The 17782-nt window shown below is 43.5% G+C and overlaps 1 protein-coding gene across 6 annotated transcripts in view; it reads left to right on the top strand.

Moving 5' to 3' along the window:
* Nucleotides 1–17782, top strand: part of CCDC12 (coiled-coil domain containing 12) — a 91375-nt gene that overhangs the window by 35490 nt on the left and 38103 nt on the right. For 5 of the 6 annotated variants that reach the window (XM_050942822.1, XM_050942823.1, XM_050942824.1 and 2 more), the window contains one exon: nucleotides 16306–16376. In XM_050942822.1, coding sequence (XP_050798779.1) covers nucleotides 16306–16376 — 71 coding nt within the window. Of the gene's footprint in view, nucleotides 1–3036; nucleotides 3182–16305; nucleotides 16377–17782 lie in introns of all 6 variants that reach the window. The other variant, XM_050942827.1, reaches the window with a different exon arrangement.

Genomic DNA, 17782 nt, shown 5'->3' on the forward strand with positions numbered 1-17782 from the left:
ACCAAGAGAAGTGGTGGAATCTTCGTTTCCTTATATGTTCATGTCAAGACTAGATGTCTTTCTGGATGATCTGCTTTAGTCATACACAAGTTTTTGGGCTTAATGCAGGGGAATAATTAAGAAAGGAATAGATAATAGGACAGATAATATTATATTGCCTCTATATAAATCCATGGTATGCCCACATCTTGAATACTGTGTGCAGATGTGGTCGCCCCATCTCAAAAAAGATATATTGGAACGGGAAAAGGTTCAGAAAAGGGCAACAAAAATGATGAGGGGTACGTAACATCTTCTGTATAAGGAGAGATTAATAAGACTGGGACTTTTCAGCTTGGAAAAGAGACTGCTAAGGGCAGATATGACTGAGGTCTATAACATCATCACTGGTGTAGAGAAAGTAAAAGAGGAAGTGTTGTTTACTGCTTCTCATAACACAAGAACTAGGGGTCACCAAATGAAATTAATAGGCAGCAAGTTTAAAACCAAATAAAAGGAAGTATTTCTTCACACACTACACAGTCAACCTGTGGAACTCCTTGCCAGAGGATGTTGTGAAGCCAGGACCATAACAGGGTTCAAAAAAGAACTAGATAAGTTCATGGAGGGTAGGTCCATCAAGGTCTATTAGTCAGAATGGGCAGGAAAGGTGTCCTTAGCCTCTGTTTGCCAGAAGCTGGGAATGAGCAACAGGGGATGGATCACTTGATGATCTGTTCTGTTCATTTCCTCTGAGGCACCTGGCACTGTCCATTGTCAGAAGACAGGGTACTGGGTTAGATGGACCTTTGGTCTGACCCAGTAAGGCTATTCTTATGTTCTTATGGTATCTGGATGAAATTCTGTGTCCTGTGACTGACAGACAGTCAGGCTAGGTGACTTAAGTTCCTCTTGGCTTTACTGCATGTATCTATGAATGCAAATGCAAAGAGATGGCTCTCCTCTAGCTCTTAAGGGGATAGGATTGTATAGTTAATTGATAAGGTCCTGCTGTTGAAAAAGCCTTATAGCCTTGCCTTGGCTCTATTAATTTTGTATTTGTCATGACAGTGCCGGTCTGTACTCATGATGACAAGCACAATATCCTCAGGTAGTCGAGGCCTGTCCACTGAGGCCTTTGTAGATTGGGACTAGGACACTGAAATATGTTGGTACTGAAGAGTGGCCCAGAGAAACATGGAGCCGTGGGATGATGTGCTCCTGATACTCTGCTCTAGCTGGAAGATGCAGGGCTGCACACAGAACTAAGTGGAGCTGCTTTGCAGCCTTCACTGTCCCCCAGTTTTAGGACATTACAGTAATCCAGCTGGGAGGTGATAAACCAGGGATAGGCAACCTATAGCATGCGGGCCGAAGGCGACGCTCTAGCTGATTTTCAGTGGCACTCACACTGCCTGGGTCCTGGCCACCGGTCCGGGGGACTCTGCATTTTAATTTAATTTTAAATGAAGCTTCTTAAACATTTTAAAAACCTTATTTACTTTACATACAACAATAGTTTAGTTATATATTATAGACTCATAGAAAGAGACCTTCTAAAAATGGTAAAATATATTATTGGCACACGAAACCTTAAATTAGAGTGAATAAATGAAGATTCGGCACACCACTTCTGAAAGGTTGCCGACCCCTGTGATAAACCCACAGATCACTGCTGCATCTGACAGGATCGGGCTTAGTCTGCTGATCAGGTGAGAAGAAAGATACCCGTGTTGCATGGCACACAATCTCAGATGTAACACTAAACTGTATAAAGGGGAAAAGCAGGAGGTTGAAGCACCTGCTGAGACCACATTCCCTCCTGCTGACCAACAAGGCGTACTGTCCCGTGCCGTTCATGCTTGAGTTCGGGAAGCTGATGTGGTACATAACCTGATGATTTCCCCAGAAATGCTACAGGCATTTGGGGACATTGATACTGCAATGGAGAGTATAGACCTTGTGATCTGAGCAAAGTCCTTTAGATGCTACCAATAATCCTTAGCATGGAAAGGCAGCTCTTTGGGTGTAGATGGTGAGTGCTGGGACAGCAATGGCCCAGAGGCTGGAAGAAAAGCAGGGTGCAGTTTCTTGCTGACAGTTGCCTACACCCACCATATGTATTTTTCTGTAGTGTCGCCATCTGGCACTTGCTTAGTGTACTGCAGCCAAATGTATCTTTATTGCCATCTGGCATTTGCTAAGGGAATAAGAAGATAACACTTGGACACTGACTATACCCTAACTTCCATCAAACATTCTTGCAGGGCCCAAATTCTGCAGTCTTATGTGTCCACATATATTCTTTTAAGTTGGGCTATTACCAGTTTGTTCTTTGTGAATCTTTGCCACTAGCATTGTGTAGCATCAGGATGCTAGTCCTCTTTGAATAATTCAGCGTCAGCCTTTGGGACAGGGGAAAGGGGAGTTGTGTCTTTATCCGGAAATAGTCTAGTCCCCTTTAACATCTTTGTAAAACAAAGTCCTTTTTTATCTTAAACCTCTTTGCTTTATTAATGCCCTACCTTATCCACCCAAAAGTAATTTTAATATTGGTGGCTTCAGGCCAAAAGTAATGGATGAAGATTGCAGTGTTTGAGAACTAAGTAACTACTGTGTGTGTGTGTGTGTGTGTGTGTATATGTGTGTATATATATATACACATACACACACACACACTGCTCATTTACAATCTGGTAGTTAGTTCTCAAACATTGCAATCCAAATATATATATATTTTATCCTGGTAGTTCATCCAAGGGCTGTCTATGCCTAGCAGACTGAGATATGAGAGAGACTTTCATTTGCAGGCAGCTAGCATGCAGTTTTGTAGGCCTTAGCTATACAGCTACCTCCAGTGGTGTGACTTACTATTGCTAATAACCAGCATTGTTGGAGTCTCACCACAGGGCATACCAGAAAGAGGATGTGCTAGAAATAAGGGCAGAGCAATACAAGGGTTGTTTTCAGCTCCTCCTGCTGCTTTCAGTTTAAATACAAGAAAACAAAGGTGAAGCCTCTCTGGCTAGTGCCTTGAACTGACTTATTGCTCCACAGACTTGTGGAAATTGACCACCTCCAAGGAAGGAAAATGACTGGAGCATTTGAAATGTGGAGCTATTACTGGAAATAGAATCCAATAGCTGGGCACTGCAGTGTTGCGAAGAGAAATGTTTCCTCTCCTGGAGCTTGAGAAATGAAAGTTAGTGTTGTACATGGGCAGTAAGCAGAAGTGGAGACCATCTGGAGAAGATGATGGTGGAAGGCAGCTTGCCAAGGAAGAAGCTGCAGGGAAGACAGAGGGGGGAAGTAGCAGACAACGGGGCTGCAATGAATTACACTGTATTAATTGTATGATTGCTTTGTTAGAAAATGCACATGTTCAGATAGGAATCCCAGATGGTTGGTGGAACTCAGAGTATGCTGGAAAGGACAGACAGGTGGCTGCAAAAAACACAACAGAACCATAAGCTGGGCTAAAATGCCACAATGAAGGGCCTCTTTCCCAGTATTCGTAAATAATCAGGATAGTGTCATCTGGTGAGCGAATCAAGGTCAGCTCTCAGACTGCTGCACTGAGCAGCACAGTATGGGGTGGAGTTGACCAGCCCTCTGTGGAGAAAGAAGTGGTTCGGGACTATTTAGAAAAGCTGGACGAGCACAAGTCCATGGGACCGGATGCGCTGCATCCAAGGGTGCTAAAGGAGTTGGCAGATGTTATTGCAGAGCCATTGGCCATTATCTTTGAAAACTCATGGCAATTGGGGGAGGTGTCCTGGATGACTGGAAAAAGGCTAATGTAGTGCCCATCTTTAAAAAAGGGAAGGAGGAGGATCTGGGGAACTACAGGCCAGTCAGCCTCGCCTCACCTCCCTGGAAAAATCATGGAACAAGTCCTCAAGAAATCAAATCTGAAGCACTTAGAGGAGAGGAAAGTGATCAGGAACAGTCAGCATGGATTCACCAAGGGCAAGTCATGCCTGACTAACCTAATTGCCTTCTATGATGAGATAACTGGGTTTGTGGATGAGTGGAAAGCAGTGAATGTGTTATTCCTGGACTTCAGCAAAGCTTATGTTATAGTCTCCCACAGTATTCTTGCCAGCAAGTTAAAGAAGTATGGGCTGGATAAATGGACTATAAGGTGGATAGAATGCTGGCTAGATTGTTGGGCTCAGTGGCTAATGATCAATGGCTCCATGTCTAGTTGGCAGCCAGTATTAAGTGGAATGCCCCAAGGGTCAGTCTTGTGGCCTGTTTTGTTCAATATCTTCATTAATGATCTGGAGGATGGCGTGAACTGCACCCTCAGCAAGTTTGCAGATAACACTGAACTGGGAGGAGTAGTAGATACGCTGGAGGGTAGGGATAGGATACAGAGGGACCTAGACAAATTAGAGGATTGGGCCAGAAGAAATCTGTTGAGGTTCAACAAGGACAAGTGCAGAGCCCTGCACTTAGGAAGGAAGAATCCCATGCACTGCTACGGACTAGGGACCAAATGGCTAGGAAACAGTTCTGCAGAAAAGGACCTAGGGGTTACAGTGGATGAGAAGCTGGATATGAGTCAACAGTGTGCCCTTGTTGCCAAGAAGGCTAACGGCATTTTGGGCTGTATAAGTAGGGGCATTGCCAGCAGATCGAGGGACGTGATCATTCCCCTCTATTCGACATTGGTGAGGGGGGATATGCTTGCTCTATATAAATATATCAGGGGGGTTAACGTTAGGGAGGGAGAGGAATTATTTAAGTTTAGTACTAATGTAGGCACGAGGACGAATGGGTATAAACTGGATATAAGGAAGTTTAGACTTGAAATTAGACGAAGGTTTCTAACCATTAGGGGAGTGAAGTTCTGGAACAGCCTTCCGAGGGAAGTAGTGGGGGCAAAAGACTTTTCTGGCTTTAAGACTAAGCTGGATAAGTATATGGAGGGGATGTTATGATAGAATAGTTTAATTTGGGCAATTGATCTTGGATTATCACCAGATAAGTCTGCTCAGTGGTGTGCGGGGAGATGTTGGATGGGATGGGAACTGAGTTACTGCAGAGAATTCCTTCTTGGGTGCTGGCTGGTGAGTCTTGCCCACATGCTCAGGGTTTAGCTGATCGCCATATTTGGGGTCGGGAAGGAATTTTCCTCCAGGGCGGATTGGCAGGGGCCCTGGAGGTTTTTCGCCTTCCCCTGCAGCGTGGGGCATGGGTCGCTTGCTGGTGGATTCTCTGCAGCTTGAGGTCTTCAAACCAATTTTGAGGATTTCAATAACTCAGTCCTGAGTTAGGGGTTGTTATAAAAGTGGATGGGTAGGGTTCTGTGGCCTGCCTTGTGCAGGAGGTCAGACTAGATGATCATATTGGTCCCTTCTGACCTATGAGTCTATGAGTAATGTGCCCAGTTTTGGGCCCCACACTACAAGAAGGATGTGGAAAAATTGGAAAAAGTCCAGTGGAGGGCAACAAAAATGATTAGGGGGCTGGAGCACATGATTTATGAGGAGAGGCTGAGGGAACTGGGATTATTTAGTCTGCAGATGAGAAGAATGAGGGATGATTTGATAGATGCTTTCAGCTACCTGAAAGGAGGTTCCAAAGAGGATGGCTCTAGACTGTTCTCAGTGGAGGCAGATGACAGAACAAGGAGTAATGGTCTCAAGTTGCAGTGGGGGAGGTCTCGTTTGGATATTAGGAAACACTATTTCACTAGGAGGGTGGTGAAGCACTGGAATGGGTTCCCTAGGGAGGTGGTGGCATCTCCTTCCTTAGAGGTTTTTAAGGTCAGACTTGACAAAGCTCTGGCTGGGATGATTTAATTGGGGATTAGTCCTGCTTTGAGCAGGGGGTTGGACTAGATGACCACCTGAGGTCCCTTCCAACCCTGATATTCTATGATTCAGAAACAAACATTGCTTTAGTTTGAAAGGACAGCAACTAACACCTTCAGAAATGTGACACTCTTAAAATTCCTGTAAGAATCTGCTGGTGTTTCATCTTCTAACCTAAGCTGTTGTGTAGGTAGGTCCCAGCTTGTACTGTGTGTCTGAAGTGACTTTCTGTTGGAGTCAGTCTGTGTAAAGAGCCATGGTGTGTCAAGAGGTTGCTGTCCGCAGGCAAAGATGATGGTTATTGACGCTGTGCTGTGATTGCTTACCCTTCCCCTCTGTGCTGTTGTCTTTGTGCACAATAATTCCATGGGGCTACAGGCATTTTCAGGGCCCTTTTCTGTTGCATTGATCCAATAATTTGTTTTCCTATGCAACAGAGTCATGAAGCTCCAGTCCTGTCAGGGTGGATGGTGGGTGGAGAAACAAATATGATGTGTCTTCAAAGCTCAGCTTCCTAGGCATTACTCAATAGGCAGTCCTCTTGCTGCCCACCTTATGACATGCTCCAGTATGAAATTGACTAGGAGCAGTATGAATCAGGTACACGTTGGAAGACAGAGTTTATATTTTTTAAAAACACATAACCCTCTCCTAGTGCACCTCCGTAACCCACTATTAACTGGTAACTTGACTTTACTCAGCTAGCATGTATTGCTAAACTGTTCAAGAGCAACACTGAGAGCCCTACTTTATAATTTATAGGGTGACTGGAAATGGAATTGAGGGAAATAAAAGGATTTCTCTCTGCAGTCTCAAAAGGAAGTATGATCCACACATTGATCTATTGATTAAGCAACCATGGCTCTATGAGAAAACAGACTGAACAAAGGCCCTTCTGTAAAAGACTCAGTGACAAAAGAACACTTAACTGTAAAGCCATGATTATTTCTTACCTAGTTTGGTTTCAGAGAAGCTGTGCTGCTCAGCATTTCCTGGCTTTGCAGGCTGACTTTGGGAACTGGGAACATTAGCACATGGTTTGAATGATCCTGCTAATGAAACCTGAAATCTTGTTTAACAGCCATTGTTGCAAAGAAGGAACCAGCATTAATTTCTCTTGAGAGAGAGAGACCTAAATTTTAGGACATGGGTTTCAGGTCTACTCTGTTTTTGTTCTGTCTGGTGCAGCTGTATTAGCAGCAGGTAATCAGAAGGAAGGGAGTGCAGTTTACAGGTATTTATGTTAGTGACGAGCAACTTGTAGCAGCATATGTGCAGGTTCTGAGGCTTACTGCCTCTTCTGTAACCCATAACCCCATGGTAGCATTTTCTGAAATGTTTCCCGTTCCATGCGCAGAGTCAGGAAGACAGGCAAAACTGCAGGATCTCAATGTGTGGATGAGATGATGGTGAAGGGAGAAGTGTTTTACATGTATTAATAACTAAGGAACCTTTTGGGAAAGGAGGAGCCTATACATGAAGGATGGGCTCCACATAAACCAAAATGGAGCCAGATTTCTGGAATTTAAAATTTAAAAGGTTGTAGAGGATTTTTTGAACTAAGCACTGGGGGAAGGCTGACCAGTGTGGAGGAGCACACAGTTTTGTGGAAACATCAGGCTGAATTTATTAAAAGGGAAACTCTCTATATCCTAGTAAAGATAGGAAAGAAGTTGGTAAAGTAGAGGTAGGAGGTAGTGAGGAGCAGTCAAATGTAAAAGAATCTCACTGAAATATAACATATGAAGGCAAGCAACTGAATATTGAGAAACTGTACAAGTGCTTGTATACAAATGCTTGAAATCTAAATACTAAAATGGGTGGACTAGAGTATCTGGCATTAAATGAGGATATTGATATAAGAGGCATCAGGGAGAGTTGGTGGAATGAGCATAATCCGTGGGACATGGTGATACTAGGGTACAAAGTATATAGGAATGACAGAAGGTTGTGCTGGTGAGGGAGTGGCCCTATATGTGAAAGAGAGCAGAAAGTCATATAAAGTAAAAATCTTATATGAATCAAACTGTGCCATGGAATCTCTGTGGAGAGAAATCCCATGCTTGAATAATAAGAGTTTAGCAATAGTAATATACTACCAACCACCTGACCAGAATGGTGACAGTGATTGTGAAATGCCCAAGGAGGTTAAAGAGGCTATAAAGGCAGAAAATGCAATAACTGGAATTTCAACTTTCTTCCTGTTGACTGGGTATGTGTCACCTCAGAAAGTGATGCAGTGATAGAATTTCTAGACACCATTGATGACTGCTTCTTGGAGCAGCCAGTCCTGGAACTCACAATGGGAGAAGCAATTCTTGATTTAGTCCTAAGTCGAATGTAGAATCTGGTCCAAGAGGTGAATATAGCTGAACCGATTGGTAATAGGAGTCATAATATATTTAAAATTAAGATCCTCGTAGGGGGGAAAATGCTGGAGACCCACCACAGTAACATTTAACTTTAAAAGGGGAACTACACAAAAATGAGGAAACTAGTTAAATGGAAATTAAAAGGAACTGTCACCAGAGTAAAATGCCTGGAGACTATTGAAAAACACCGTAATAGAGATCAAACTAAATGTATACTTCTGCACCCCAGTAAGTATGAGGACCAAAAAAAACCAAACAAACCCCCACCCACTGGCTAAACAACAGAGTAAAAGAGGCAGTTGAGAGGCAAAAAGGCATTTTTTAAAAATTGGAAGTCAAATTCTACTGAGGAAAATAGAAAGAAGCATAAACTCTGGTAAGTCAAGTGTAAAAGTATAATAAGGCAGGCCAAGAATGAATTTGAAGAGCAACTAGCTAAGGACACAAAACTAACAGCAAAACATTATTTAAGTCCATCAGAAGCAGGAAGCCTGCCAAACATTCAATGGGGCTGCTGGATAATGGAGATGCTTAAGGAGCACTCAGGGAAGACAAAGCCGTTGTGGAAAAACTAAATGAATTCTTTGCATCGTTTTTCACCAGAGGACATGAGGGCGATCCTCACATCTGAGCCATTCTTTTTAGGTGACATGTCTGAGGGACTATCCCAGATTGAGTGTCAATAGAGGAGATTTTGGAACAACTGGATAAATTAGTACTAAGTCACCAGGACCAGTTGGTATTCACCCGGTAATTTTGAAGAAACTCAGATATGAAATGGCAAAACTACTAACTATAGTATGCAATCTATCACTTAAATCAGGCTTTGTGCCAGATGACTGGAGGGTAGCTAATATAATGCCAATTTAAAAAAAAGTCTTCAGAGGTGATTCTGGGATTTACAGGCTGGTAAGCTTAACTTCAGTACTAGGCAAATTGGCTGAAAATATAGTAAAGAACAAAATTATCAGATATGTAGATGAACATGGTATGTTGGGGAAGAGTCAACATGGCTTTTGTAAAGAGAAATCATGCCTCTCCAATCTATTAGGGTTCTTTGAGGGAGTCAAGCATGTGGAAAAGGGTGATCAGGTTAATATATGTATTTGGACTTTCAGAAAGCTTTTGACAAGATCCCTTACCAAAAACTCTTAAGCAAACTAAGCAGTCTTGGGCTAAGAGGGAAGGTGCTCTCATGCATCAGTGACTGGGTAAAAGATAGGATGCACAGAGTAGGAATAAATGGTTAGTTTTCGCAATGGAAAGAGATAAATAGAAGGGTCCCCCAGGGATCTGTTGGGACTTCAGCATATTCATACATGATCTGGAAAAGGGGTAAACAGTGATGTGTCAAAATTTGCAGATGATACAAAGTTACTCCTCATAGTTAAGTCCAAAGCTGACTGTGAAGAGTTACAAAGGGATCTCACAAAACTGGGTGACAAAATGGTAGATGAAGTTCAGTATTGATAAATGCAAATTAATGCACATTGGAAAAAATAATTCCAGCTATATGTACAAAATGATGGGGTTTAAATGAGTGATCACTCAAGAAAGAGATCTTGGAGTCGTGGATAATTCTCTGAAAACATCCCCTCAGTGTGCAGCGGCTGTCAAAAATGGTTAACGGAATGTTAGGAACCATTAGGAAAGGGATATATAATAAAACAGAAATATCATAATGCCATATGAATACTGCATGCATTTCTGGTCGGCCCATCTAAAACATATATGTTTGAATTGGAAAAGGCGCAAAGAAGGGCAGCAGTAATGATTAGGCACATGAAAAAGGTTCCAAACAAGTTAAAATTAAGAAGACAGGCACTGTTGAACTTAGAAAAGAGACAACTGGGTGGGGGAGGAATATGATAGAGGTCTATAAAATCATGAGTGGTGTGGAGAAAGTGCATAAGGAAGTATTATTTATCCTTTCACGTAACATAAAAATCAGGGGTCACTCAATGAAATTAATAGGCAGTAGGTTTAAAACAAACAAAAGGAAGTATTTCTTCCCATAAAACACACCAGCTTGTGGAACTTGTTGCCAGAGGATGTTGTGAAGGCCAAAAATATAACTGGGTTCAAAAAAGAATTAGGTAAGTTCATGGAGGATAGGTACATCAATGGCTATTAGCCAAGATAGTCAGGTATGTAACCTCATGCTCTGGGTGTTCCTAAAGCTGAAGCTGCCAGAAGCTAGGCCTGGATGATAGGACGGATCACTTGAAATTTCCCTGTTCTGTTCATTCCTTCTGAAGCATCTGGAACGGGCCACTGTCAGAGGACAGGATACTGGTCTAGATGGACCATTGAACTGACCCAGTATGGCCGTTCTTATGCTCCCTACTTGCCACAATCCCCATTATCTCCTTTACTCTACTCACTCTCACCCAAAAAAGGAACAATGCCTCATTCGCTCTTCCTCCCATCAGGGAAGACACCAGAGAGAGAGATTCTGTTGCACCCATTGTCGTACTATCTCAGCACATTGTATCTAATCATTGACCATAGTAGAAGGAGGTATAGCTAGGTATTTGCAGTGGTAGCACTAGTGTAGATCAGATGCCAGTGGCCACAAATGTTCTGAGGCCTGGTCTACACCTAAAATTTAGGTCAAACTAGCTGCATCGCTCAGGGCTGTGAAAAATTTCATGCTTTGCATGAGGTAGTTAGGTTGACCTAACCTGCACTGTAGACGCAGCTTAGCTGATGGATGAATTCTTCTATCAACTTAGCTACCGCCTCTGAAAGAGGTGGATTAATTAAAGTGACAGAAAAACCTGTCTGTCGATGTAAGGAACAACGGCACTACAGCAGCACAGCTGCAGTACTCTAGTTGTGCCACTGTAGGAGCTGTAGGGTAGACATGCCTTAAGAACTGTCATGTAAAGCTGCTGTGAGTTGGGTCAGACATCACTATGTGTAATTTTCCAGATACAGAGAAGTTGTCCCTCCAGAAAACATTTGGGTGCAAATGGGCAACAAATTCCATAAGATGCTTTGGAATTGAATCTCAAACAACCTGAAGCAGCTGTAAGATGTCAGTTTTGTGCTGGAACTACAGAGGTATTGCTCTCCTCTTCATCACAGGGAAGATTCTTGCCTGGATCCTACTAAACTGCCTCCCGCCTTTGCTGAGGAACTCCTCCCTGAATCACAGCGAGACTTCAGGTCATCCCAAGGCACAACCAACATGATCTTCATGGCATGACCGATTCAGGAAAAGTGCAGAGAGCAACACCCGGAACTATCATGCCATTCATTGACCTAACCAAGGCCTTTGACTCTATTAACCGTGATGCCCTATGGAAGGTGCTGTTTAGGTTTGGCTGTCCACAGAAATTCATTTCTATCATCAGACTACTCCATGATGGGATGACTGCCACCATTCTGTGCAATGGCTCAGAGACCGAACCATTCATCATTCGCGCCGGTGTCAAGCAAGGCTGTGTCATTGCTCCAACACTCTTCTCCATTTTATTTGCCGTGATCCTGATTCTCGTTTGCGACCACCTTCCTGATGGAATTGGGAATCAGGATCATATGGATGGCCAACTCCTCAATCTTGAACGTCTCCAAACAAAATCTAAGATCACGAGAATTGGCATCACTGAGCTTCAGTATGCAGATTCCTGTGTCATTCTTGCACACACACAGGCCGACCTGCAAAGCACCCTAAATCTTTTTTCAGATGCCTATCACAGCCTGGATCACAGCCATTTTCTGTACCATGGCAGCCACCTTTCCTAACCAGCCAGCGTTGACACAGAAATTGAATACACGTTCAGCTGTGCCAGCACATCCTTTAGAAGACTACTCAAACAAGTATTCAATGATAGGGATCTACAAACAGATACTAAGATCTTGGTTTACAAGGCAGTTGTCATCCCCACCCTTCTCTATGGGTGTGAGACCTGGGTAACCTACAGACAACATCTCAAGCCGCTGGAGGGGTTCCAGGAATGCTGCCTCAGTAGGATTCTCAGGACCAGCTGGGAAGACTGACACAGTAACATAAGCATTCTCTCTGCAGCCAACATCAGCAGTGTAGAAGCGCAGGTCCTTAAATACCAACTCTGCTGGGCTGGCCACTGTGTACATATGCCTGACATTCTCCTCCCGAAGCAAGTGCTCTTCTCTCAGTTAAATCAAGGAAGGAGGGCTTGCGGAGGGCATCCGAAGCACTTCAAAGACATACTGAAAGTACATCTTAAAAAGGGAGACATCAGCCCAACACACTGGGAGGACTTGGCGTGAAACAGAACACAGTGGCGTCACACCATACACCAAGCCACAGCCCACTTTGAGGAGAACAGACGTGCTCATGAGACAGAAGCGACAAAGGAGGAAAGAAAGGGCACAACAGTTCAGCCAACAAGTATGTCTCCTCCAAGATTCCATTTCTGTGGGAAAATCTGCAGGGCACAAATTGGGTTCCTCTGACACTTAAATACTCACCAATGATCCCCCTTGGCAGATGTCATCCTCGCATCGAGGGATAGCAGAAGAAGATGTCAAACCTCTACTTCAGCAAATGAACAAAGTTTGCATGCTGAGGGAAATGCACAGTTTCTTGGTAGGAAGAATATTTACCGTTAAATTGAATATTTTGCCAAAGATATCCTTCTTGTTTCAAAATCTTCTGGGGAAGCTCTAGCAAGAATACAAAGAATGTTAGAGTTCATATAGAATAAGAAAAGAGAGAGAGTGCAGATACTCTACAGTTCCATTAAACAGGGTGAACTAGTTCTAAATGTTACATGGTACCATCAAGCCAGGCAGCTCAAGCAAACACTGGGTCTTTATTGAACAGGAAAATTGTGGCAGTCTAAATATTGCTAGGATAGCATGGATTAAAACAAACCAAATTCACCTATGTACATGTCTTCATGCAATTTATATAAATCCTTTGGCAAAGGCTACTGTATGGGTTTGGGACAGAACTAGAGATAATACATTCATTTTCTTTGCTAATTATACCCATTGCAAATAATCCAAATTTTAATCCAAATCATACAGCAGAGTTTTGAAGTTTCGGAGAGCCATGAAATACATGTGCTCGGCCAACTGTTCACCAAAGAAACTTTTCTAACTCATTTAGAAACCAAAACCTGCTTTAACTGGCCCACTCTCCTGTGGTACCAGTACTTTCAAGTTAGGCATTATGTTTCCCAGTTTCCTAGAAAACTTTTCCATAGAAACCCAACGTTAGTAGAAGTGATGACTTCTTGTTGATTAGAAAAAAAATATATAACAAATTAATGTCAATCTTTGCTGATGATTTTCCTAACAAAAAAAGTCTACATATTAATAAAGAAAAAAAGAATTCGATAGACAAATTACCCCAGAGGAACTGGCTTTGGTCTGGGAAAAAAGTCAGCAACCTCAGTCTGTACCTAAATAAAATAAAATTCCTTAATATCTATTTCAATGGTACCTCATATCAGTCAGGTTTAAAAATAGATATAGAGAGTGAATAGGGATAAAAGTTGGTGACATTGTGTTGAAAGAGGCATGGTACACCTGTCCGGTTATCAGAGAATTTTGGGATATGCTTCATAATGAAATGTTATAAATGCTGGATAATTATTACTGTGACTAGAGTCCCAGGGGAGCCAACTGAGGTCACTCAATTAAGGTGAACTGCAAAGAATGGGGCAGACAATCCCCAAAGCTGGTGGATATTCGAATACTTAGATTTACTAAGCCAGCAGAAAACAGCTTCTGTAATTCTTCACTGGTTACCCAGAAGCCAACAACATAGTTCCTTAAAGTAACCCAGCCTTAGGCCTTCACCCAGATACTCAAGTCAAATATGATGAGGATTACTGAAAATCTTACTCATCATATAAGAAAGTTCTACCAATCCCAAAAGATTGGACACATTGCCTCCCAGGTTAATGAATATTCCAGATCTTACCCAAATACACGCTTATAGCCAATTCTTCTTAACCAAACTAACATTTATTAAAAAAGAAGAGAGAGAGTGTTGGTTAAAAGATCAATATACATACAGGCATGAGTTCAATTCTTGAGATTGAATTCATAGCAGAGATGGTGAGCTTTGTAGTTGCAAAGAGTTCTTTCAGAAATAGTTCATAGGTTGTAGTCCAAATGTTTATATTCAGGGTGGTCCAGTCAGGTCTGGGATCTCAGCCTTGTGACTTAAGCTTCCTCTGTGTGAAGCATCAGGCAGGTCTGAGATAAATAGGATTGGGACCCAAGGCATCTTTATATAGTTCGGCGTCCTTAGGCGAACAATAGGCAATCAACGATACTTTGAAGTGGACCTGTTTCTTAAGTGTCACCGGTAATTAGCTACATGGATTTACATAAGACAGACTGCCTAATGGATAAATTATCAGAAACTTTAAAGTGACATATAGACAATGACATTATTACACCCAAGATTCATCTAAATGTTAATATTCCCTTTTGATTTCTGAATTAATAGCTATAGTGACAGACAGGCACTGTCTGTTTACATGGCTAATCATTAAACAAGATATAAGTAAACACAATTAGTATCACTTTTAATTTCTAACAATATAGGTTTGCATTTCAGAGTTTGCATTTCTAGCCTATATAACATGGAATGGCCTTAATTACCATTTACATACCTTTCTAACATGTCTCTAAAGTTTGAACCTGGGTCAATTATTTTGCAGGATGCTTAACCCTTTCTGGCCACGTGTTACACTTTGTATAAGATTCGTTGCAGTTATATAACAGTGGCAGCAGCAGTGATTTGCATGGTCATATTTTAATTAGATCACGTCACAATTACCAAATGATTACCAAAAATCACCAAGAGGATTACCAAATGATGCTTTGATAATCCTGCTGGTGGAACAGGTTCAAAGAATTAATTTCACATCTGCTAATAGCTCCAATAGTGCCTCATTGGGAGGGAAGAAGCCCCACATTAGAGGAATGGCTCCAAAAAATATGGGGCATTGTTATGGAAAGAATAATGTATCAATTCCATACTCAACAAAACAGAGGGCCAGTAAATACTTAGATGTTTGGTTACCATTTATTGATTATTCAAAGTACATTCCCCTGCACATAAATCCTAGCATACGTATCTGATTTTTTTAATATTAAGGTTGATGAACGTGGCTGGTCTGATAAATATGAGTAGAGTCAGGAGTTGCACTCACTACAATCACCAGCAAATACAGCGTGGCTAGTGGAAAGTGACTCACTCGAATATGGTAACACCCTACTAAATAGAGATTTGATTATTCTATTTCTGCGTAATGTTTCTCTGAAAAAGATAAGCTCAGTGTTGTAATCATTAATTTATGTAGTAATGATTTGTAAACCTGTTAAAACTTTCTTCGTAGTTATTTTAAATCATAAAGAAGTCACCAGCTGCCTGGATCCCTGTCTAAAAGCAGCACACTCCCATTGTTGCAGTCACTCTGTAGCTGTCCCATTGCTAGCAAACATGGGATATGTTTCAGAAAGCAGGCTAGTGTAAACATAACCTGGTTGTATGCTAGGGAATAATCCTGCACTCACAGGGAGATGGATGTAATAGGACTCTTCATATCAACATGAGGCTCTCTTCAGATCCAGTCACTATCACTTCAGTTGTTGGCCAGAATAGAATTCAGCCTTCCCTCCTAGCCAAGGGAACTCAGGATCCAAACTCAGCTCTCCTCCCCAACCTTGTGACATGGTGAAGCTGTACACAGCTGTTACCAATCTACTGCACTGTCCTTTGCCCTACAATGCCCTACTCTCAACATTACTCTGTTGTTTAAAACAAGGTTGTACTTATACCGCAGACCGGGTCTCGTAGCTTAGAATTTACCATGTCTGCTTGTTCGCTCACCAAATTGGCTTGGACATCCAGAAATAAGGAGAATATGGGTTCTGAGTGTCATGGCTGCCTCTAAGGAGAAGATAATTTAATTTTCCTTGTCTTTGGTGCAAGCTAGAGACAAAGCTTCAATTTTCAATCTTTGCCTAAAAGCAAGTCAGATTTAAATTGTACAGAACACTGGTGTTCATATCGGTCCTGTGTCCTCTTTTCAGTGTGGCTCTGGTGCTACTCCATTCTTTTGTTACTGTGCATAATTCTGGAAAGTAGAAGCTTGACAGAAACTTTTTTTGTTTTTCAGAATAAGGACAATGGTGAACCTGAGAATAAGCAGTTTAGAGAAGACGACGAAGAGGATGGCACCAAACACAAGTAATTTGTTTATTTTTCAGACAGCTGTCTCTGACTGTGTGTTGTCTTAGTGCTGCTTTCCATGGTTTGCTAATTAGGATCTTTCTGTGGCTTCCAGCACCCAGATATCTTACTGTGAATTTACTCTCTCAGTGAAGATTATCTGACATTGAGGGAATACAGTGAAAAACCACACAGCCCTAGCAAAAATGAAATTATCAGTAAGAAGTTTTCCATTTCAGACACTTTAGGAAATGCAAACAGCCCTTCTGTTTGGGAATAATTCTCGGGGTATGTCCACACACTAAAGGAAAACCCAGGGCTGGCCAATGCCAGCTGGCTCCAGTGTGACTCTGTTTCATGGCCATGAAGACTTCTAGGCTCCAGCAGGAGCTCTGGGACCCTCCCACTTGGCAGGGTCCTAGAGCCTGGGTACCAGCCTGAGCCCAGACATTTCCTCAACAGTGGAACAGCCCCACAGCCCGAGCTCTGCAAGCCTGAGTTGGTTGGCACGGGCCAGCCATGGGTGTCTAGTTGCTGTGTAGACATACCTTTAGGGCAGGGGTGGGCAAACTATCCAGCCCACAGGATTGCCCCCTATGGCGCTGCAGGCCCCGCGCCACTCTCAGAAATGGCCGGCACCACGTCCCTGTGGCCTGGGAGTGGGGGAGGCACAGGGCTCTGTGTGTTGCCCTTGCCTCCAGGCACCGCCCTCCGCAGCTCCCATTGGCCGGGAACAGGGAACTTCGGGGGAGGTACCTGGAGGCGTGGCAAGGACAGCGTGCGGAACCCTGTCCCGTCTATGCCCCCCCCCGTCCCCCCGGACTGTGCAGGGCTGTGGTTCCGGCCACTTCCCAGCGCGGCGTGGGGCCCGGCTAGGCAGGGAGCCTGCCTTGGCCCTGGTGCACTCCACTGCCACCCTGGAACTGCTTTAGGTAAGCGGCACTGGGCCGGAGCTCGATTCCCTCCTGCATCCTGCCCCCAACTCCCTGCCCTAAGCCTCCTGCCTGCACCTGGCACCCCTCCTGCACCCCAACCTCCTGCCACAACCTGCACCCCTACTCCCTGCCCTGAGCCTCCTGCTACACCCCACAGCCCTCCTGCACCCCAGCCCCCTGCCTTGAGCTCCCTCACACAGTCCGCACTCCTCCTGCACCCCAACTCCCTGCCACACCCTGCACCCCTACTCCCTGCCCTGAGCCTCCTGCTACACCCCACATCCCTCCTGCACCCCAGCCCCCTGCCTTGAGCTCCCTCACACAGTCCGCACCCCCTCCTGCACCCCAACCCCCTGCCACACCCTGCACCTCTACTCCTTGCCCTGAGCCTCCTGCTACACTCCACACCCCTTCTGCACCCCAACCCCCTGCCTTGAGCTCCCTCACACAGTCTGCACCCCTCCTGCATCCCAAGCCCCTTCCCTGAGC

Source organism: Gopherus flavomarginatus, chromosome 2, assembly GCF_025201925.1.
Source record: "Gopherus flavomarginatus isolate rGopFla2 chromosome 2, rGopFla2.mat.asm, whole genome shotgun sequence".
In the NCBI taxonomy this organism is placed as follows: Eukaryota; Metazoa; Chordata; order Testudines; family Testudinidae; genus Gopherus; species Gopherus flavomarginatus.